At 34.4% G+C, this 22,907-nt stretch overlaps 2 protein-coding genes and 2 long non-coding RNA genes across 6 annotated transcripts; all 4 read right to left on the minus strand.

The window, feature by feature from the left end:
* Positions 1–715: 715 nt before the first annotated feature.
* Positions 716–3,562, minus strand: LOC113706848 (LRR receptor-like serine/threonine-protein kinase ER1). 3 transcript variants are annotated; one of them, XM_072062445.1, is made up of 5 exons: positions 3,279–3,562; positions 2,204–2,234; positions 2,025–2,098; positions 1,763–1,919; positions 716–975 (listed from the first exon to the last, which is right to left on the minus strand). In XM_072062445.1, the coding sequence occupies exons 1-4, from the start codon at positions 3,448–3,450 to the stop codon at positions 1,816–1,818; spliced, it is 381 nt and encodes a 126-aa protein (XP_071918546.1). In that variant the 5' UTR covers positions 3,451–3,562; the 3' UTR covers positions 716–975; positions 1,763–1,815. The 3 variants fall into 3 exon arrangements, 2 of the variants coding, with proteins under 2 accessions (XP_071918546.1, XP_027084678.1); XM_027228877.2 differs by having other exon boundaries at positions 3,116–3,562; XR_011820319.1 differs by lacking the exon at positions 2,204–2,234 and having other exon boundaries at positions 3,116–3,562.
* Positions 3,563–6,376: 2,814 nt separating this feature from the next.
* LOC140013310 (uncharacterized) lies at positions 6,377–6,887 on the minus strand. The gene is made up of 3 exons (XR_011820401.1): positions 6,842–6,887; positions 6,593–6,752; positions 6,377–6,517 (listed from the first exon to the last, which is right to left on the minus strand). It is a non-coding gene; the product is annotated as an uncharacterized lncRNA (long non-coding RNA).
* LOC140013516 (uncharacterized) lies at positions 6,887–8,680 on the minus strand. The gene has a single exon (XM_072062820.1). It carries the CDS (start codon positions 8,678–8,680, stop codon positions 6,887–6,889), a length of 1,794 nt encoding a protein of 597 aa, XP_071918921.1.
* Positions 8,681–13,959: 5,279 nt separating this feature from the next.
* On the minus strand, positions 13,960–14,792 carry LOC113706849 (uncharacterized). The gene is made up of 2 exons (XR_003452113.2): positions 14,655–14,792; positions 13,960–14,374 (listed from the first exon to the last, which is right to left on the minus strand). It is a non-coding gene; the product is annotated as an uncharacterized lncRNA (long non-coding RNA).
* Positions 14,793–22,907: the final 8,115 nt, after the last annotated feature.

The following is a 22,907-nucleotide window of genomic DNA, read 5'->3' on the forward strand; positions in this document are numbered from 1 at the left end:
TTTTTCTTGATGTTGTTCATTTTATTCTCTTGCTTGTATTTGTCGTTCATCGTATAATGTTTGTTCAATTTGTGTCATCGTCTAATCAAATGTGTCGCTATTTACATGGCAAATTAAATTGAAATATCTATAAGGCATCCTTAATCTTCATTTGATCAATGTATTTGCTTTCAAAAATTAAGTTCAAATTAAACTTTTTTAAGTTTATGCCAGGTGAAGTTGTAAATCAATGGACTCCATCTTAGTACTTTTTCTGTTCAGAGAACCAATTTTATTGATAATGATCAACCTAATCTGTGGATAGACTTGTAATTATACAAAATTGGTGTCTTACAAGGAGAGAATATTGTTCAAGGCTTACACGTCTCCAAATTGCTACTTAGTTTAGTTATCAACTCAAATACCTACTTTAGATTTTTTGCAGTACAACAAAAATGACCTTTAACGGCATAAGGTGTTAGTATAGATAATCTAACCTGACACTTTATCTTTCCTCGCACCTCGGACGAGTGTTGTCCCTTCCAATGTGGGAATAGGCTCGTAACATTCAAAAGTGTAAGGAAAATTAAGCTGTTATAGTATTGCATTTATCAATAGAAATCTCTTGTCTTGATAATCCAAAGTGTCATTACTTATTACTTTAGAAACTAAGCTATGCTGACACTTTTAACTGTCAGGAGTTTTTTTTTTTTTTTTTGTTGATATAGAAGCAACCTACAAGTAATGCTCCCTGCTATACATTCCATCAATCAGAAACCCAAAAGACTTGTAAAATTATCCCAAAGAACAAAGTGCATATAGTAATCGAAAAGCAAAATTCAATGTTTAAATATAATTTGTTGAACTAAAAGTTAGTAACAACTAACGTAGCAAATCCCTGAAAGATTCTCATGTGCACAAACTTGAAAGTATCTAGCCTACATATATATGCTCCAGCTACCACAACTGCAGCCAATCCAGTCATAAGCAAAAAGTCTGAAATAAGAGAACATATTATTAGCCCATCGTTGCATTCTCATATAGACGTATGCTCACCTATATATTTGCTATCATGCATAAGGCATAACAGCAATAGGCATCATAGTAAGACTTATATTTAGCTATAAAAACATCTACACCAGTTACAATAATTGGAGAAAATTTAAAATTGCACTTTGTCCATCACAATCTACTTTCTTAACCACATAGTTGAGCTAATCCTCACTTGATTAAAACACAGAATTGAGTGGTTGCTCTATTAACATGGGCATTTAACTCTAAACGTGCAAAAATAACAGAAGAAGAACCATGTCTCATCCTCATATTATGCCTTTAAATACAACCCTTAATGTGGAATTTAGTCACAAATCACCATATTCTAGCATTAGATTCTAACTCCTTAAAAGTTTTATTATCAGCAATATAAAGCTCAATGTTCAGAAGCACATTTATCACATCAAAAGTTTGACACACATATAAAATGCATGTAAGAAACCAAAGTGGAGGAAATCATTAAATTACCATCCGTACCATGTATCAGATTATATAGCTTATTCTGTTGATATGAGAATTAATAGATATAGAACTTTCAAGGGTAATATCAAAAGAATATCCACCTCATATTGTCGATACAATTTCCAAATTAATACCCTATCAAAATTACTACAGCTTACATATCAAATTGCAATTTCTTGTCCAAACTTACTTGAATTGTTTTACCTATAGTTGGCGAAAGAAGATTTTAGAGCACAAGAGAAAAAAATAGAAACAGGACATCTTTTACCTCCAAAAAGTCATTCCCATTGGCTGCAAAAAATGGAAGACCTGCTTCACCAGCTATAGCTTTTGCAAGCAGAGTTTTCCTAGTTCCAAGGTGGCCATGGACAGTAGCATCATGAAGCCTAGTATTAAGCAAACCACAGCAGTCCTGGAGAATATTGCTGCACCCCAAAAGCACCAATATTACAACCAGAGTACCTTGTCTCCGGCATCTTTTTCACTGCAGAAAAGTTACTCTGAACTGGATTTAAAACTGTGGAACATACCTTTGAATTTTGAAGTACCAAGACTACTTATTGAACCTAGCCAGTTCCCTCTTAACAGTGGATTTCCAATGAAACTGAAAAGGGAAGAAAAAGGAATAAATGTCAAAAGATCACCTATATTCCTTCTTGGTAAGCAAAAAAGTAGACATCACCTATATGAAGCCCAGCTTGCCACATACCTGTCAGGTGGAAACCTTGAGAAGTTTCTGCCTACGGGGAAAACCCCAGGAAAATTGTTATAAGAAACATTCATGTGGAAGAGATTTATCAGTAACTACAGATGCTTCAAATGAAAGAAAACAAAGGCAGGATGGACTCACAATGTGGCAAGGCTTAAACAACTGGTTAGTTGATCAGAAATTTCTCCACTGAGATTATTATTATTCAGAATACTACAACAATAACACCCAGACAACAATTTATGATGATATTTACTAAGAAATCATAACATTTTATGCACCTCACCAAAGGTTTGCATTCTACTTGACATTTTATCGAACAAATTATGGACAACAAATTCATAACAAAATAGTCACATTCCACAAGTAGACAGCCGAGATGAATAAAGCTAATGTACAAAAGGACGGTGGACTACTTGGACCAGTTAGTTACACTTATGCTTTTAGAGTTCGATGAATTGCCTCAAAAAAAATTTCTTGGAGTTAATGTTTGATAAGCTATATTCTACAGAACGAAAAAAGAAAAAATATGGAAAAACAAAGAAAGAGACATTATGACATTCACACATCCAAGTATTGTGTGGATTCAACCCAAAAACGAAAGTGGTGCTTGAATTGATGCCCCTAAATTCTAAAGAAAGGAGGAGAAAATGAAGAATTTGAGAGTTGGATTAATCAAGTACGTAGTTTAAATGAGTAACTCGGATGATATGATCAGTTTCTAATTCACTCATGATTGCGTGTGCCAAATGAAGTATGATATAAAGGTACACTCCCATTGGAATATTTTCCAATTGTTAACTTCCACCAATCTACCTCAACTGATGATAGGTGATTATAAGCTCGATATATAGCAATTGATGTCATCTCTGCTATGCATTTAGTATTTTCCAAATCAGTTGTTAAACGTACTCAAAAAATAGGGGGCGGGAGACCTCGGGTCAGGAGAGGACCCGGAGAGTGAGGTTGACCATCTAGAGATCCTTGGTGCCAGAGATGGAGGAGAAAGTGTGGAGAAGGGTATGGATGTCAAAGATGAAGGGCTTCTGGAGCCAAGGGATGAGGAAGTGAGTACCCTCTCCAATGGTGTCATCGATGACACCACGGAACTGGTTGAAGAGGACAGCCCGCTGCCCTCCGTCGACAATGTAGAGGGAGGAGTTGAGGATGATGGCGCCGATACCCAAACCAAAGGCGGCACGGGCTATGTTGGTCAAGAACGAAACTGCCGCCTGGCTGCTACCCATTTTTCCCACCAACTACGTCGGAATCTGACAATAGAGAGACAGAGAGAAGGGGAGGAGGGGCTGGAAATAGTGGAGCCGGAAAATGAAAATTTTCACTAAGTGTTTTGACCAAGTGTTTTGGCCGGGAGAATGAAAATTTTGAGTATTTTACAGCAAATAAATCTTCCGCCAAAATCAAACGATGCCGTTTTGTATGTTTCTTTTTTGTGGTACATCTTACATTTTCTCAAGTGTCATATTAGGTAGTCTAAAGGCACATTATTATTTTTATATCTGATAAAATAAAAAAAATTAGAGTCTATATTATTGAGTTGATAATAAGTGTTATGATAGGAGTGCTATAATTACACAAACCAGTAAGTGTCTTTATAAACATGTCAGGAAAGGTCATTTTTGTTGTAGTTACCGACAAGGTTTACTTTTGAAGTGGAAAATGCAATTTTTGTCCCCTATTTTTATTCCATTCACCAAAATGATCCCAAATGTTTCAATAGAAACAAATCTGGTACCTCCTAATTATTCTGACGGATTGTGGTACCTCCTAATGATCACAAATGTTTCACCGCAGTCCACGAACAGATGGTGGGATGGATTGCTCCCCTATTCCTGCCAAGAATCCGCAAGTCCCAATGCAATCTCTGAGTCATCCGCGGACTCGAGGTCCGCAGATCCATCCGCGAATCTGTTCTTTGGCTTTATTCTTCGTGAGTTTTCAATCTTTGCATTTAATCCATTCCTGAATCTGGTTTTGGGAGGTTAGAATCCGTCAATGGATTGCCCCAAATGCTTTTTTCTTCAGGAATCTTTCCTTCCTTTGCTCAAGTTTCGCACGCATTGCATTTCTTTATTTCTACACTTCATAATCATTTTAAATGCACTTTAATTCATCAAGAATCATTCAAACTTCTACTTGCTTCATTCCAAATGATGATTGAATTGATGAAACCTACAAAACATAAAATTTTAATTACTTAAGTACATAGAAATGTAATGTTTCTCCTTTCAACCACAAAATGCAAAACTCAACTAAAAACCTAGTTATTCAACTCAAACTTAATTGAAAACACAACAAAATACACATAAACAACTACATAAAAACATGCAAAATAAGCATTTATCAAAATCCATTAATATATTTGGAGTCTGTCATTGTTTAATTAAAGAATCTAGTATCCATCAAAAAACCTAATTCGCTTTTGATCAATCAATTTGCTTACCAAGAGAACCATCTATATATTGTGTTTGATACAATAGTGATTATTAGGCACGTTTATAAAAATTCCAGTGAATTGCAAATGTTTCGTGGTCCGATTTGTGTCAGCAGAGCAGCGCAACTTGCACAGTAATTCGACCATCCTCTTCCCTATAGAAGGGACTTCTCATGGATGATTTTGCAGAGAAAAATAGAGAGGAAAAGAGGAGAAAAACCACAACAAAATGTTGATCTTGGTAAGAAATTAGTCTCTTGTTTAGATTAGGAATAGTTTATGATAGTTGTAGTCCATTCTAGTGTTGGCTCAACAAAGAGGCCAAGGATTAAGAAAAGTCATTGTGTAATCTTGATGCAATGGATTCTAGGATGTGGAGTTGTTGGAGGAACTCCTATTTCTTCAATATGAATGAGCAATTTCTTTCCTTTCCTCTTTAGTTTTTGTTACATTGTGTATGATTATATGAGTGACTTGTGCTTATTTTTGTATAGATTTTCATTATGTCTAGCTAATCTTTTGCTTGGAGATGGATGAAACACTTGATTTGTGATCATGGTTGATGCTGGTTAATCTCATGATGCCTTGTACTTGACTTGTTTATTTATTTGGCTTTAACACTTAGGGTTGCTTGACCACCAATCTTAGGTCACACTAGTTGATGGATAGGCAAAGAAATTTGCTATTCATTAATGGAAAGAAAATAAATAAAATCTAACGAGTAAGCACATGAAAGTGGTGGTACCTTAAGTGGGGATTTGTTGTAAATTTCATGAAATAGATTCACCATTCACTTTGGATCTCCCTACAAAAGTAGGAGAACCTTAGGATTGATAGCGCTAGTTAGTTGTGAGAGCGGGTGTAGGTTATAATTGGAAATGACCCCGAGCAAGACAGGAGCCATTAGGAAGACCCTGGCCATTTGATTACCAATTACAATTAGGCTGTGGATTCTATACTCTTGAGTCTTGGGTTAGTCGATTTCCACCTTTTCTTAACCTGTTTTTACTGTTTTCATAGTGTACTTTATTTTGCTTAAGACTTTATTTGGTAGTCTAGATAATAGAGCAAGTTTAAGTCCCTAATAATTGCGTCTATGTGTTCCTTATGGGTTTGACGCTTTATGTTCTTATACTCGCTTATGACCCGTATACTTTCAGATATGTTGTGAGGGGTATTTAGAAATTTATAAATATAAAAATTGACTGTAAATTTGAGTTTAATTTTATATGCATACCTCGTGCATGTCAGGTTTGAATTTAGTAACAGGGGCCTTTTCTTCTTTTTGCTTGAAGAGAACCATATCCTTCACTTTCCTCTTAATACTTTCACTTTGAATATTTAGTATATGGATGCAGGGACGGAGCCAGAAATTTATTTTTGGGGGGGGCTGAAGTGTATTAAAATTTTTTTTTGTGACGAAATAAATATATTTAATAAGTAAAATTTAGAATCAATAATTATAAAAATAATAAAAACATATAATTATACATACCCAAAAATTTGTTATTGATTAACACTTGAAGTATTGGTAGTTGTTGCACTCGAATAACGAAGAGGAGGCAATTGCATTCTGCGAGTCTTCATCCGTTGAAAACGCTGCAATATTTGCTCATTTTCAATTGTTGCAAAAATATCCTTCTCGATGTATACAACCAGACGGTCATTCATCCACTCGTCTCCCATTTTGTTGCGCAAATCAGTCTTGACAATATTCATTGCAGAAAATACTCTTTCAACAGAAGCAGTCGCAACTGGTAGAACTAATGCCAACTGGATCAGACGATAAACCAATGGAAAAACTGTATTTTTACCAGTTTTAACCATTTGTTGAGCAAGACTTCCCAAATCTCCAACTTCTGAAAATTGAGGATCGCGTTGCACATTATAAATATAATTTCAAAGTTGAGACTCAAGATATAAATAATCGTTACTTGAGAAGTCTTCAGGATATAAATCAGCAAGACGGAGTAGTTTCTGCACATTGAATTGAGAGAAAGAACTTTTTGGATCAAGACATGCTATGCAACTAAGCAATTCCGTGCTAACTTCCGAGAAACGATTATTCATCTCTTGTATAATTAAATCAACAACCTGACATCACAACAATAATAAAATTAATAACTAAGAAAATCTGCTAACAAGTAACAAATGTAATGAAATAATAATTTCAAAAATAATACCTCACAAAAAATTTCCACGCGATAATGATGAAAATTAGTGATGGTTTAACCTCTGCGACTGCGCCTGGCATTGCCACGGATTGCTATACTGTCTTCCATATCAATCACGGGAATCATATTCAACTCACAAAAATTGTTGACTTCATCTAAAATTATTTGCCATCCCTCTTCCCTAAAGTCTTGCAATTGAGATTTCATAGTATCAATCAAACTCATGGCTTGGACAATATTTTGATCCCTTTGTTGCAAAACAAGTGACAAGTCATTTGTGATTCCCAATAAATACTTCATCAGGTGCAATGCAAAAACAAACTCATAATCATTCATTCTATCAATCAAACCCCTGGCCATACCTCTATTGTCAGAAGTGGTGGCATCATCTTGTATATTTCCCAATATTCCAATCACCGAAGCCCACATAGAGGATAGACGAAGTAATGTTAGATAGTGTGATCCCCAACGAGTATCCCCTGGTCTTGCTAAACTAGTTTCTTGATTTTTGCCTTTTCCACTAATAATATCTCCACTGTCTAAAAGTGTAACAATCTTATCATGTTCTATTTGTCTTAATTGATCTCTCCTTTTACATGATGCTCCAGTTAAATTGACAATCATAGAGACATAGACAAAGAATTCACTGACAATGATATTTCCCTTAGCAACAGCAACAATAACTAACTGGAGTTGGTGAGCAAAACAGTGAATATACATCGCATAGGGATTTTCTTGTAATATAAGGGCCTTCAAACCATTGAACTCACCTCGCATATTTGAAGCTCCATCATATCCTTGACCTCTCAATTTGGAAAATGATAATCCGTGTTGCGCGAATAAAGAATCAATTGCATCTTTCAAACAAAGAGATGTGGTGTCAGACACATGTACAATTGCAAGGAAACGTTCAATCACACGCCCTTCTTTGTTCACATATCTCAAAACAACTCCCATTTGCTCTTTCACTGAACTGTCTCGAGACTCATCAACTATTAGGGAAAAATAATTGTCTCCAATATCATTGATTATAACACTTGTGATCTCTGAGGCACAAGCATGTGCCAGATCTTTTTGAATCATTGGAGAAGTTAGTTGATTATTTGCAGGAGCATTTTGATTTACAACCTCAAAAATCTCAGTATTTCGCTGGCTATACCACTCAAACAATTCAAGAAAATTGCCTCTATTTGAAGAACTAGTTGACTCATCATTTCCACGAAAAGCCAATCCTTGCTTCAAAAGAAAGCGGGTCACATCCAGAGCAGCAGTTAAACAGGTGCAATATGCAATATCTATTTCGCGCCCACAAGATCGTAGCACATTTGACACACTATGCCTTTGATCTTGAAAACTTTCAAACTGTATTCTAGCATCATTATGGCAACTATTCACAGCTCCAATATGTTCATTAAATCTTTCCATTGCCTTTTTCCAATTATTGAATCCCGTTTTTGTAAAGGCATCCTCTGCATATCGACCTCCCTTATTTTGTGTTTTGAAAAGAAAGCACCAAAAGCAAAACGCCCCATCTTTCGATATGCTATACTCTAACCATACAAACTTTTGATGCCAACTATCTTGGAAACTTCTATGTTGTTTACCAAATGATGTTTTTGGATACCTATGGCCAATCGGTTGGCAAGGTCCCCTAGTCAAATACTCTCTTCGGACATGGTCTCGAAGAGAAATATCAAATTTCTCAACTGATTTTCGTAATCCCGGATCACTAACAATATCATTTAAATTCAATTCCACACAAGATTGATTTTGAACTTGTTCACTAATATTAGGCTCATTTGAAGATTCACCACTACGGACTCGTTTAGGTTTAAAGAATCTCTCCATTTTCTGTCACAATTAAATAATTGTGGTTAAATTCAATAAAATTATGCAATTCAATAATCAATTAATTTAAAATTCATATAAATAATTCTTTAATTTAATAATAAATTCATATTACTTATATTTCTCAATTTATAAAATTCATTATATAAAATTATCAAAAAGTTAAAATAAGGTACAACTAAATACCCATATAATCTCTAATTCAATCTCATAAAATTTTGAATTTATATTTACATTCAAAATTTCTAATTCACATAATTAATTCTTAAAATTTCAAATATAAAACTAACAAAATTTTAAAAACTAAATACAACCTAAAATCTATACAATTTCTAAACTAATTTCTAACTTAAATTTAATATCATTAAATTTTTTAATGTAATCTTTCAAATTCTTAAATTACATTAACATAAACTAAATAAAAATTAATCTTAATCAAATTAATATCAAGATGCTCAAAATTCAAAAATAATTTAAACATATAATTAACAAAAATATAAAGATGAATATTGTAATTTAAACCAAAAAACTAACCTAAAAGATTTATGTGAATGGAATGGTGGAGAGTTGCAGTCTTGGAGCCTTGAATTGAAGGCTTGAAGCAGGATGGTAGAATCTCAACTGAAGCTTCTTGGAGTTCTTGCCTCTTGGAGCCTAGCGTCTTCTTCTTGGAGTTGGAGTCTTGTTTGCCCTTTGGCACTGGCGGCGTGCTTTTGCATCAGATGAAGCCTCATCTGATGTATTTTTTTTCCCCTCATTATACAAAACGACGTTGTTTTGTATTTAGAGGGCAAAAAAAAAAAATTCAAAATGAAATGGGTCATCTTCTTCCTCAGCAGTCAGCACGGCAGGGGCTTTCCAGCTCTTCTTCACTTCCTCTGCAGCATTCATGGAGCCATGGAGGATGGTAGTCGGTATATCTGGATCACCGTGGGAGGGCTGGGCTGGCCGCCGAAATCCCCTATATATAGGGGGTTTTCCGGCCGCTTGGGGGGGGCTTAAGCCCCCACCAGCCCCCCCTTAAATCCGTGGCAGTATGGATGTACCAAACTTAAGAAAATAGTTGTCAAGTTTGTTAAAATTTCATTAATTTTTGGAGGAGTTTGTTTGGAGAGTTTGATGTCTATAGTTCATCTTCTAAATGTTAATTTAGTTTGATATTAATATTCAATGATTTCCAATAAGATTGAAAATCAATTAAAGTTTGTAAAAAAGTTTTCTTTATATGTTTCATTGAAGAAAAAAAATTAGCCTTAGTACAACACTTTACATACTTAATATCTCTTTTAGTTTTAGTAATTATGAGAAAAAAAACTTTGTGACTAAGTATGACAAAAAGTAATACGTATAATGTGCAACACATATTCTCTTACGCTAGTTCCTCTAAATATTGTTCAAAGGGGCATAATTTTAGAAAGTAATATGTACAACGTGCAACACACGTTATCTTGGTTTTTTTTAACCTAAGTACATTTTTGGAATTAATTTACCGAGAACTTATGCATGAATTCCTCCTACATGGTTGTCAAACTGAATAAAGCTAATTTTCTTCCTCATATTCTTCTAATGTTAATCTAGAGTCAAAATCAAGTAAATCCCATAGAGCCAAAAATGTTTTTTTGATTTTCATTTAAGAAAACATATCCAATATGAAAGGATATTTATTTTTGTCTTGGAAAATTGGTCAAAGTCCTAAGGTGGAAGTGAGAAAAATGTGACCTACATCAGTTGGAGTTGATTTTTGAGGAATTAGTGCCCAGTTCAAGAGATAAGAATGTTGATCTCATGGATATATATATATATATATATATATATGAACATTATAAATGATGGATATATCAATTTAACTCATCCACAATTAAGTTTTACATTTATAAATTCTAAATATCCCATATGCGATTTTTCGCAAGTATACGAATCGTTTATTGAACATAAGGGTATTAGGTGCCAATCTCACAGGGAAGATTTTTAATTACCAGTATTTTTTGAATTCCTTTATTATCTAGACTATCACAAGTGCAAGATATTAAATCTACACTAAAAAAAGTAACAAAAATATAATAGAAAACTCCTAGAAGTATGGAATTCCTTACTACTCTTGCAAATGAGATTACCGGTTAAGTGAATGCTATTATTTTAGTTAGTTATGGCGTAATTTCCTAATGTATGTGAAATCTACTCTCGTAGTAAATCAACTATACTTATAGATAAACCATACCTATTCTCGTGGTTATGAAATTAACTACAAGTTCATTTTTTCTATGAAATTACATGAAACAAGTTACTAAAGCCACAAAGGTGCTCCTTTACTCTCGTGAGTGAACTCCGTAGGCTTATCGCTTCCTTGAACTAGTGTTAAATTCCAACTCTTATTACAAACTTAACACCTTAAAATTATCACAATTACTGGCTGGTTAATCATGATTAGAAAAACAAAAGTGATAAATAACTTGTTCAAAATAATATCATCAAATAACCAAATAAACATCATTAACAAGATATAGAAAGTTCATTCATACTCTAGGCATAAAGTTTAGCAAAACATGAAAATAAGATCCAAACTTGTATTATAATTAAACATGAACTCAAATACAAAAGAAAAATTGATAGGAAAGACGTCACCCTTATCACATGAGTTCCAACTCTCCATCTTTGCTCTTCAATCGTCATCCAAATCTAACTAAAAATTCAAAAAGGAAAAACTACACTAACTACTCTATACTACCCTAACTAATAAACTAAGGAGCAAGTTATCCGGCTGGCCACTAAACTTTTGCGATCGTCGAGTTTTGGTCACTCAACTATTAAAAGTCTGGTTTTGACCACTAAAATGTATAAAGTTAAAACGCGAGGCCATTCTGTTACATTTGGCCGTTAAGTTCACAGATATGTCTGTCTGCGTGATTTCCAAGACAAAAGGCAGGGTCAATTTAGGAAGTTCAACATCCACTTGTACCTCTTGTTCCCCTCTTCATAGGTCGACCCAACAAGCTTGCTCTATCTTTCCACTCTCCTATCACACCTTCTCCGTCCAAAACAAGGCCTCTCCAAGTCTGCTCCGCCAGTCCTAGATATGCTGCAGTGGAAGAAAGATGCGGTCATACAGCTCAAACCCCAACACTGAGGTCTAATTACCACCAGTACAGCGGTGGTGGCTTGCACCAACAATCCAGAGGCATGACCAGTGCGGTGCCTAATTACATGGCCGCAACAGAATCTGCTAAAGAAGAGATTGTTGTTCCCTGTCCCAGACCCATATGGTGCAGGCCCGAGCTATGGAGATTATATGAGAAGCCCAAGCTTTAAAAGTGCTTGTGGAGTGCATCTGGGGTTTGAACGGCAATCTAACTATTCATCTTGCTACGCCAAGAGTCTGACAGTAGGGGAGATTTCAGCTTCTTCAACTGGCGACTTGAGAAGGTGGTTAAGGTGATTGAAGGGGATGAAGAGAAAAGCTTCGATCGAGCATTAGATTTGGAGGGCCCTCGTAATCTGTACTATTTGCTTCTTCAATTCCCAATTTGACTGCGTATTTTTTGCTTAGTTCCAGTTATATTTATGTCCCTGCTTTGCTCATCAGCTTTTAATCCATTTGAACTTCCTAAATTGACCCTGCCTTTTGTCTTGGAAATCGCACAGATAGACAGATCTGCGAACTTAACGGCCAAATGTAACAGAATGGCCTCGCATTTTAACTTTATACATTTTAGTGGCCAAAACCAGGCTTTTAATAGTTGAGTGACCAAAACTCGACGATCGCAAAAGTTTAGTGACCAACAGGATAATTTGCTCTAAACTAAGGAAATTCTAGTGAAAACTACATTTTTGGTGAGTTTTTCTAGCCTTCCAAAATTGTGAAAATGGTCTTCAAAGGCTGCTATTTATAGAGGAATTTCATGCAAAAGACAAAGTGTTAAATCATGTTAAGATTCCTCTTGATCCCACAAATAAGCTAGATTTGAGTTGTAAAGCTTCTTTTGCAACTGTCTTGCGCTGTTTCCACCGATATTCTTGCAGGAAAATGGGTCAAAAAACTTGTATCAACAAAAATAAGTTGCAGAAAAAGTTACAACTAAAATTGAGGAATACGCAACCTTGGAATACGCTACTTCAAGCCATGTATTCAAGAGTCGTGTTTTCACTTCTGTGAATTTGGCACCGTTTCAATTGCTATTTTCTGATGATGGAGGCCAAATTAACTCTTGTACAAAATGCAAAAGTTGTAGCCCTTTGCGTTAGCTTTCCAATGCCTAAAGAATTATCCCATTTGGAGTAATGTGGACCAAGATATGACCAAAATACCATTGATTGGTCAGAGCTCTATTTCAACTTTCAACAACAGAGTTACACTTCTGTATTTCGACTTTTTGACTAAGAAAATGATTGAACTGGACTTCGATCTCTTCACACCAAATTAGATCTATCTCTTAGTTTCAAAATGGTTCAAGAATCACCTCAATCCCATGTTTGTAGCTCAATATATTGTCAAAATACCACAAGGTGTCAAAACTGTGAAACTTGCTTCCTTTTGTTTCTGATTGCATTTCCTTTTTTACACTTCATATTCTATTTTTATAACTTCAAACCATCTTCTATCATCTAATTATCTTCACAATTCACTCCATTTGATGATTAAATCATTAAACCTACAAAAACATGAAGTTTTCACCATAAAAATCCATAGAAATGCAATTTTTACCCCTTAAACCACAAAATGCATATTTTCACTAGAAACTTAGTTAATAGCTATAAAAGTAGTTAAAATACTCCAAAACTAACTAATAAAATACACTAAAAGCACTAAAATATACACTACACTTATCAGCTATACTCTAAAGGCTCCATAATATTATTCTGGATAAAACTGAGCAAATGATGCAAAAGAAGTTGGTGGATCAAGTAAAATGAAAGAATTGTTAAGTTCTTGGGACTTTTACCCAAAATGGGTTTCTCAAGTTGAGTTTTATCAAATTTAGTTTGGTTGATATAATATTTATAACATTTGGTGTACACTTATACAATTTTAGTGTAATCATAAAATTTTCTCCAACTTTGTTGTACAAGTTTTGATAAATTTCAATTATACTAAAAATTGTATTAGTTTACGACAAATATTGTAAGAAATACATCAACTGGAGAAGTCCTGATCCACTTTTAGCACTGGTTTCTACCTCTCTCTTTCTATTTCCCTTGTATGTTTGGGAGAATTATAATTTTTCGAGATGTAACTAGTCATTGCAGGTGATATATCATGAATTTGTTTATGAATGACACGTTGCTTCTTGTAAGAAAAGTACTTCCATTTTATTGAACATGATTCACTGTCTCATGAATCACTGACATACTACATAGTTATACTCCAGCCTCGTGGAAACTGAAATACAAACTGAAAGGGGCATATATTTTACCCATTATTTAGTACTCGTTTAGTATGATATTAGGAGTCTAGGAGCTAGCACAGACCCCAATCATGGGATTAATATTTAGCATCAGGCCAATCACAATATAGTGAGCTTCCATCAAGAAAGTAAAGAGTGCAGCCGTTGGAGACGCAACAATTTGTGCAGGTTGTGTAGGTCTTCGTTCCATTACAGATCTGGAACACGGTCCCGCCTATGCAATTTCGTGGGCAGGGCTGGAGAAGCCCAGGCCTGACAGCCTTGACTTCAACATTTGCCCCCAGAAGAATCATTCCTGTTGCCAGTACCAAAATCATTCTAAATCATGTGCAAACCAAATCTTTTAAGAGGGGTGAATGTACAGATATTTTGAAAAATCGTCCTTATAATTTTTGAGAGAAGCTCGAAACCTCATATATATATATATATATATATATATATATGTATATATATACGTGTGTATATATATATATATGTATGTATATATATGTAGATGGGATGAGTACTTCTCTTTTTATTTTTTGAAACTGCCGCAACAGTTTAACTGGTATACAAAAGAATAAAATTGTACATACCACAAAAAAGAATAGCCATTGCACCAATCTTGTTGATTCCCATGGTTCCTGGTCTTCCAAAAGTTTGCCTTCTGGTTTGAAATCGCTTGGGCTTATAGATAGGTTCTTATATAGACTGAGAAGAGTAAAGAGTGAGAGGTGATCGTGCTATGAGGTGCAATCATTGTGCTCATTGTGCTTCCTAGAGTTGTGGGCCAAGTCCATCCTCAATTATTGTGCGTCAGGGTCCCTCCAAAATTATTTTAATGTGTTTGAATAGGAAAGAATTGGGGTTCTCACGGGATTCGGGTTAGTTTACTATGTCAAAAAGTCGTTGTGTTTTGGTAAAAAAAAAAAAAAAAAAAGGAAAGAATTGGGAGCTTACATTGGAATGGGGATTTGATCAGCTTTGCTTTGTTAATCGTTGGGTAGTGAATGTTTCAATCTTTTACTAAACTTCTTTATAGGGCTTGCCTAGTCACCGTTAGAAAAGTCTACATTTAGTTCACTTAACAAAACAATTTAATAATAATTTCATCCACATTATCCTAGATAATACAGGAAGCTACCCAATTTCTTGACATCCTCACGCGTGGCATGAGGCACTTATTCAATTGGTCAAGAATATAATTCATGCCCACCACCTTCCCCAGATTGGTCCAAGACAATTCAGATGAAGGATTTGTCGGAAGTCATTAGTGACTTTGTTGACAAAAGATCACAATGAGCCATAGCATTTAGGGAGAAAACTATACAAATTTGTCGACAAAAGGCCACAATCGGCCATAGCAATTAGTGCGAAAACATTTACTTGTATACAGATAGTACTAACTACACTGACATGGAAGAACGGACAAATTGCCGAAGTCCAATTTTCCAGCTCGAGCGTGACATTTGTGGACGGCCAATCGTGCTTGTGTCTTGAGCCCAATCTACACGTGATTTTCGCACTAATTGCTATCGGGGAATTGACATAGTTTTCTTAAATTCGAGAATTCCTACGCCTTCAATTCAATTAGGTCGGAGTGTTGCTCAATGAATTTAGCATTTTATTTGTAAATATAGTGTTTGGTATCTCGCTGAAAAGTTGTAGCAGCTAGTGTTATGGCTCCAAATTGTGTGACTAAATAGTACTTGTATAGTTTTTGTCTTTGTGGAGTAATTCTAGTAGTAATTGTCCACGAAATGAATGGATCACAGTCCATGGCAGTGCACAGTGTATTTGTTGCTAATCTGCTTCATTTATGATGAAGTAATGTTCGTCATATTTGAGGAATGTTTTGTGTATAGAATATAGTGAAATTACTGTGCATGTATAAGCTGGACGATAGTAGCATGAAATTTGAATAGTAATTAGAGGGAAAATGGGAAAAGCAATTGTTATTAGTTTGTGAACAGGGAAATGGGATTTAATGGGTTGTTGAGGAAGAAATAAAGGATCAAGAATTAAGGAAAATGTGTGTTAGCAAATATAGAGGTTTAAGTGGGATGATTAGCATAGAAATTTGTGGAAAATCATTAAAATGGTATTTATATCACTAAGTGCTGTAGAAAACTATTAAAAATTTTCAAGTAATTAAATTTATAATCATTGACTCGAAAATGTTCTATATAGGGTGTACTATTTTAGGCCTAACAAGAGAAACGGATAAATGATTTTGGAATCTTTCTGTATTTGTGAAGAATTGGACATGAAGTGACTGATGGCCAAAATTGTGGAGTTTTGATATATTGTGAAATTAATTGCGTAAATAATTAAGCAATTTTTGTGGTGGATTTATGTTGTTGATGTCTTTGGTTACAGGCACCAAGATGTATCATATGAAAGTCTAAAATCTTTTTCTCAAGAATAATAGCTGTAAATGGCCGAAACAAGTAAATAGATGGTGCATGATTTTTGTAATAATGATGAGATTTAGTATTTAGGTTAGCGTTTTTAAAAGGATTGTGAATATAAATTTTGGTAATTTTCACGAAGCAAATATCAAGAAAAGTTTGGAAACTGACCTGGTAAAAAGTGGAAGAAGCGTAGTCTTCTGTGTGAAGCTGTGCAAGTGGCTGAAGCTGTAAGTGGCCAAAAGTTGGAGAAGAAAGGTGCAGTAAATTCTCTGATGTGGTTGATTCTTTGCTGGTAAAATGGTGCTAGACCGATGGTAAGCTTTTTGTCGTAAAGTGGTGGATCTTGTGGCAGAGTTAATGGCATTTATTGGGGATAGTAAGTGGGGTAATGTAGGGTCGGTATTTGTTGCATGTAAATGTCTGCATACGTGTTGGGCTTGGGCAATGTATTTTGTACATATAATTATAATTGTCAATTGACGAAAATAGCCTTTACATCCAATAATAATTGCGACGCAACCACTTGACCAAAAATCACTATTCATAACCCAAACTCCCTCTTTTATATTGTTAGATATTCAGGCATCCAGACGCTAAAATAGACGAGCAAAAATGGTGCTACATGTTTGGCACCTTACTAAAATAAATGGGATTCATTTCATCGGTTGTTGTTGTTAGGGAGAAACGCCTCGAGAGTACTCATCAAATAATCCAATATATAAGTTAGAAATCCAATTCTGACTCAAAAACTTAAACTATTAGGTTGTGTTTGGATTGCATTTTTCGTCATTTTTCATGGAAAAAATACTGTAGCGATTTGATATATGTGAGGGAAAAAGGTGATAGGGAAATGTGATCACGAAAAACGACAATATTTTTCGATGGAACCAAGCAATCCAAACACACCCTAAATCGAACCCTTACTTACATATTAAGTGTTCTTTCTCCATTTTTCGAACCAATATGAGACATAATCCTTTACTCATGAATCTAACAAATCTTTCACTTCATGAGTAACCCCTCACATTAAACCCAAGTTTAATGGCTCTTCTCTGAACTGACATTCATACTCAATGCAAACCTACCTTAACACCAAAGGCTGCCTTTTCTTCTAATCATGGACCCACTATTCTTCAATATCCAAAATGGATTCTGAACCCCACCAACCCTTGGCTTCTTGGTCTAAGGACAATTAGATCCCCGGCCAAACCCATGGCGTATCTGGTCTAATACAAACCAAACTCCTTAGCACTTCGATTCACCACCAAGAAGAGAATTTTCACCAGTTCAATTCTGAAAATAATCCACTTGCCTATGAGTAGCTCAATCTATCAACCTGAAACTCTAATACCACTTGTTAGGGAGAAACATCTCGAGATAGCCCATCAAAAAATTCAATATGTAAGTCAGAAACTCAATTTTGATCCAAAAATTTAAACTATTAGGTCTCGAATCCTTACATATTAAGTGCCCTTTCTCCATCTTTCGAACCAATGTGAGATATAATCCTTTACTCATAAACCTAATAGCTGTGCACTAAAGCTCGAGAAAAAAATAGAAAATAAATGAGGCCAGTTGTTGAATAAGTGTTTGAGCAAATATTAAGTCTAAGGTCAATTACCTTCTAGGGTTTAATGTGTAATTGAACTATTAATGTTATAATAAATTATATTTTTATCATATGGATTGCTTACATTTATACAAGTATGATAAAACTCTTAGAATAAACCTAATCAATGAAATCATAGAGTTATAATGGTGAGATTCATTCAATTATAGATAAGTTTATCATATATATATATATATAATAATAATAATAATAAAGTCGTATTCTCATTCTTATCGATTTATGCTTTCTTTTTCCTATGTGGTTTAACAATAGGGCAAGTGGTTTCAACACGCTCTATAAAATAACCTACACTCTTTCATCTCTCTCTTTTTTTGCCTTTGTTTATTTATTCCATGATTAAAAAAAATAACCTATGCTCTATATGGAGCTTATCTCTCTCTTTTCATATGCACAAAATCAATTATCAATATCTATCTAAATTAAATTTCAAATAACCGTCCTTATCATCCATGTATGACTTATAAAACTATTCTTGGCATTCTATCTTATATTCGTGGTCGATTATAATTCTATCATAATCATATATTTGCGGTTGCTTGCTCTTTTGGTTTGTGAACTTCTAGGTATAACAACAAGGTATGACCTGTATAATTTCTTTAGTATGCATGCCTTTAGTAAAAGTATTTTTTATTATCATCTTTTTATATTCTTATTAATATTTCTTTATATTCTTATCAATTCTTATTTCCTACCCGAAGTTATGTACTTTAAACAACTTAAATTAAGATAAAACTACTTTTAATATTCTTATGAATATCTCTTTATATCCTTATCAATTCTTATTTCCTACCCAAAGTTACGTACTTTCAGCAACTTAAATTAAGATAAAGCTACTTTTAATATTCTTATCAACATCTCTTTATATGTTTATCAATTCTTATGCCTACATATAGCCTCTTTATACGGTTAGCTATTTCCAGTGTAAGCGATTGGCACATTAAAGCATCGATTTGGGTTTCCACTCGTCTTGATTATCAGGTAAATCTTCCTTCGATACACATTTTTCTTTTTTAAAAAGACATGTTCATCTTCAATTGTAAGAATTTTGTAACATATCTTGAATTTTGTGTGTTTTGATTTATTTTCTATTTGTTTTGTATGAAGAGATAGGATTTAAAATAGTATTTTCAGCGTAAGTTTTCATATAGAAACATGTTAGATATTTCCACCGAATTGGACAACATTCATATGCTATAGGATGCATGTTGGATGTTTGTTAATTTGCCTTTGTTTCGTTTGTCCAGGGTACTGGGCTTGTAGCTGGTGCTGTGGATCCTTGCTTAGCGCATACTCCAAGAGTTGAATTTGTTATTTTCTCCAGCCTTTTTTTCCCAACCACATGTAAGTCTATTAGTTACTTTAGTTGAACTATCTATTTTTTATTTTTTTACTGCTGTTAAACATTCATATTATAAGCATTTGGCCTATGCCTTTTGAGTGATCATGAATTGAGAGGGGCAAATTTATTTTCGTTCCTTTTGCGAAGACAAAATGTCTACTAAATTTTCATCTTGAATTGTGAGTGATCATGGGTTTTGTTCTTCCCAAATCCCAATTAGTATAACAGATGTTTTAAACAACAACATTTCAATACACTTCCTATGAATCATTCATCAGAGAGTTCAACAAAAATCACAGATGAAGGGAATCCTCATAAAAAGATTTGCATGAGGAGGTAGATTTAATATACTATTTTACTTTCTTAATCTATAATCTTTATATATTGTCTTACACAACTTAAAATGTGATAAATCATTTATTTTTTTATACTTAGTTGTCCTACTTTGCTATCATGCGGTGATAATGAAAGATCAAAAAATACTGATTTGCACGGATAAATGGAGAAGAATGTTCGAAAAAAAGTTTCTAAAGAGTAGAATATTATTCGATACTATTTATTGCACTTTTTATTTCTTTTCAAGTTTTTGAATCTTATAATATTGTCGAATGTTATTTTTTTCATTTTTGAATTATTATTCACTGAATTAGATTTTCACATTTATATTATAACAATACTTTATATTATGATGCACACATAGTAATATACTTAAGAAATGTTATACTAGAATATACATTAAGTTTGTATTTCATATCGACATTTTTATAAAATTGACTAAATAGTTTATTATTTTTCAAAAATTTCCGTTCAACGAATGGCTACAAAATTAGTTCTTAAATATTTCTAGTCGAAATATTAACAAGAAAAGGCATTGTTAATACGGTTAGACTAGCATATACTCTGCCGCTTCAATATGAGAAGTAGTAATGTGACGACCGCACCTCCCTCTAACGTGAACCAAAAGGGTTCGACGGATCGCCTGCCCAACTCTCGTCGGAACTCACTCATTCATCGCTTCAAGAGCAAGTAAAGATGGGCCAATCAAACTTAACATATATACAATCATTAACATAGATATACAATCCTCAAGGTTAAGTACAAAAAGTTCAGGATCCAACCAACTACTAATACTATCACTATTACACAACAAAAGTTCTAGTCTTCCTCTAATTACCCATCCTTGTTCTCAAACCCTGTAAGGAAAACAAATTTAGCAGAATAGAGAGATGAGTTAAAGTTCAGTTAGATTCCCATACACATAACCAAACAATTGAAACAAGGACATTATTCATTTAATAATAATCAATCGAGAAAACATTCACAATATAAAAACAATGAAAGCACACTCATTAAAAGAATACATGCTCACGTAGAGCCCTTCGTTCCATCATTCATTCATGTAGCCCGTCATTCTCCCTCATTCCATCATTCATTTCTTCCCTTATAACTTCAACATTTCATTTCATTCATTTCATTTCCCGCCACTAGCCAATTCACTGGCCAGTTCTCCACCAACCTTCATGGTCATATTCGAGTATACCAAATATTATCCCAGGATCACCAGTCGCCTGACCGAATTCATTTCTGGCTCGAGTCGACTGGCAACAAAGGGCAAGGGCCCAGTTTAGCCAAAAGGCTTATATTCATGCACAAGTAGCATTCAATCATTGAAAATTCACTTTTGTTTGGGTCGAGTGCGATAAAGTACATACTTGCCCATCAAAAATTTATTTAACAATCATTGGAAAGCATTTAACATTCACAACATTTCACATAGTCATTTAAAGCACACACATATGCAAGGAACACTCACCCTAAACAAGTCATGTTTTATCAAAATTCAGTTCAGGGTCGACACCTTGGCCACTCTCGAAATCTGCAGTCAAATATGGTCTACAAAGAGCCAATCATACACGAGTGCAAGCTGCATAACTTATATTTCTATATCAAAGGAAAATGGCATGAAAAGTATAGTAAGTTATATAGGCAAAGTGTACGCATAATTTGTAAAAGAAAATAATCAAAAACGGTTAAGTTCAAAGCCAATATGTGCAACTAAAAATCATGTTTTGAATACTTGTTTAGAATGTTAGAAATTAGATTTAGAACACTTGAAAAGTACATGTTAAGTCGGACCAAGGAAATGGAAAACAAAAAAAAGGCAACGAGAAACAATGAAGATGGTAGTTTTGCCATCCGTTGGTGTTTTGATCACAACTGAAGCCACACTTATCGAATTGAGCAAATTTTATGACGTTTCGAAGTTAAGACATAGATCTATATTTTCTATGAAGACATCGACACCCAATTCTCGCATTTTTAGGATAAAAAATGGACAGTCAAAAGCACATGAAAAACAGGTCAAGAAAATTAGAGTTTTTACGCAGTCAGGAGTACTCTGGCCAAATCATAAGCTAAAATGATCCAATTGATCTGAAATTTTACAGGTAACTCAAATCCCTATAACTTTCATGTTTTGTTCAAAAGTTGAATCAATCTAAAACATGGAGAAATTCGCAGCTAGTTTTCTTAAAAGTTTCGACTCCTAACTCAAACCCAATCAAGATTACATCACTACGCTACCTCTTGTTAACTTAACCCTAAATACAAAAGTTTCGGCAGCACCTCCCCTATTTTCGATCCGTTTCCCCTTAAAAAATCAAGGTGTAAACCATAGCAATCTCAACACAATCAAAGCCACAAGTCATAAGATATTACAATCCTTATTCTAGTGTGATAGCCCCATCTCACCGTAAGGCGAACCAAAAGGTTCGGTGGACCGCCTGTCCAACTCTCGTCGGGACTACGGATCCGGAATAAATGTGAACCTTACAACCGCTCAAAAGAATTTCGAGAAGATGACATTCAGAACCCAATTGAGCCAAACTAAAAGCTGCAATAAGCTAATCACACCTTGAAATACTTGTTCTGAAAGATAACACAGTGCTCAAGCGCTACAATGACTGATAAAAAAAATGAAATGAAGAACGAAAACAAGTCGCGGATGAACAGTGACTGCCACGTCACAATCCAACCAAGTATAAGTAAACTTTGTTTAACATGAGAGAATGTACCTTCCCAAATACATATGTCACATAACCATGAGGACACACTTTAAAATATACATATTAGTAAGTTTATAAACCCAAAAGCAATATCGTTTTAAGATACATTTAAGGTTTCCAAATTGTCGAGGAGCTATATCAAAAGAACAAAAGAATCTCTAACTAGCTCAACTCATTCTTCAAAATATCGAAGTTCCAAAAGATTATTCCCTGTAAGGAAAACAAGGATAACGGAATGGGGTGAGTTAGAAGCTCAATGAGGTACCAAAAGTATAAACAGTTGAACTCATGAGAAAATACTTTTAAGGCACATATACATATCAAATAAGAGAAATGAACGAACACCACAATTTAAAAGATACAGGTGATTCTCAGGAGCCAAATCCCCATTGCAATACTTG

This window comes from Coffea arabica, chromosome 8c, assembly GCF_036785885.1.
Source record: "Coffea arabica cultivar ET-39 chromosome 8c, Coffea Arabica ET-39 HiFi, whole genome shotgun sequence".
NCBI lineage: Eukaryota > Viridiplantae > Streptophyta > Magnoliopsida > Gentianales > Rubiaceae > Coffea > Coffea arabica.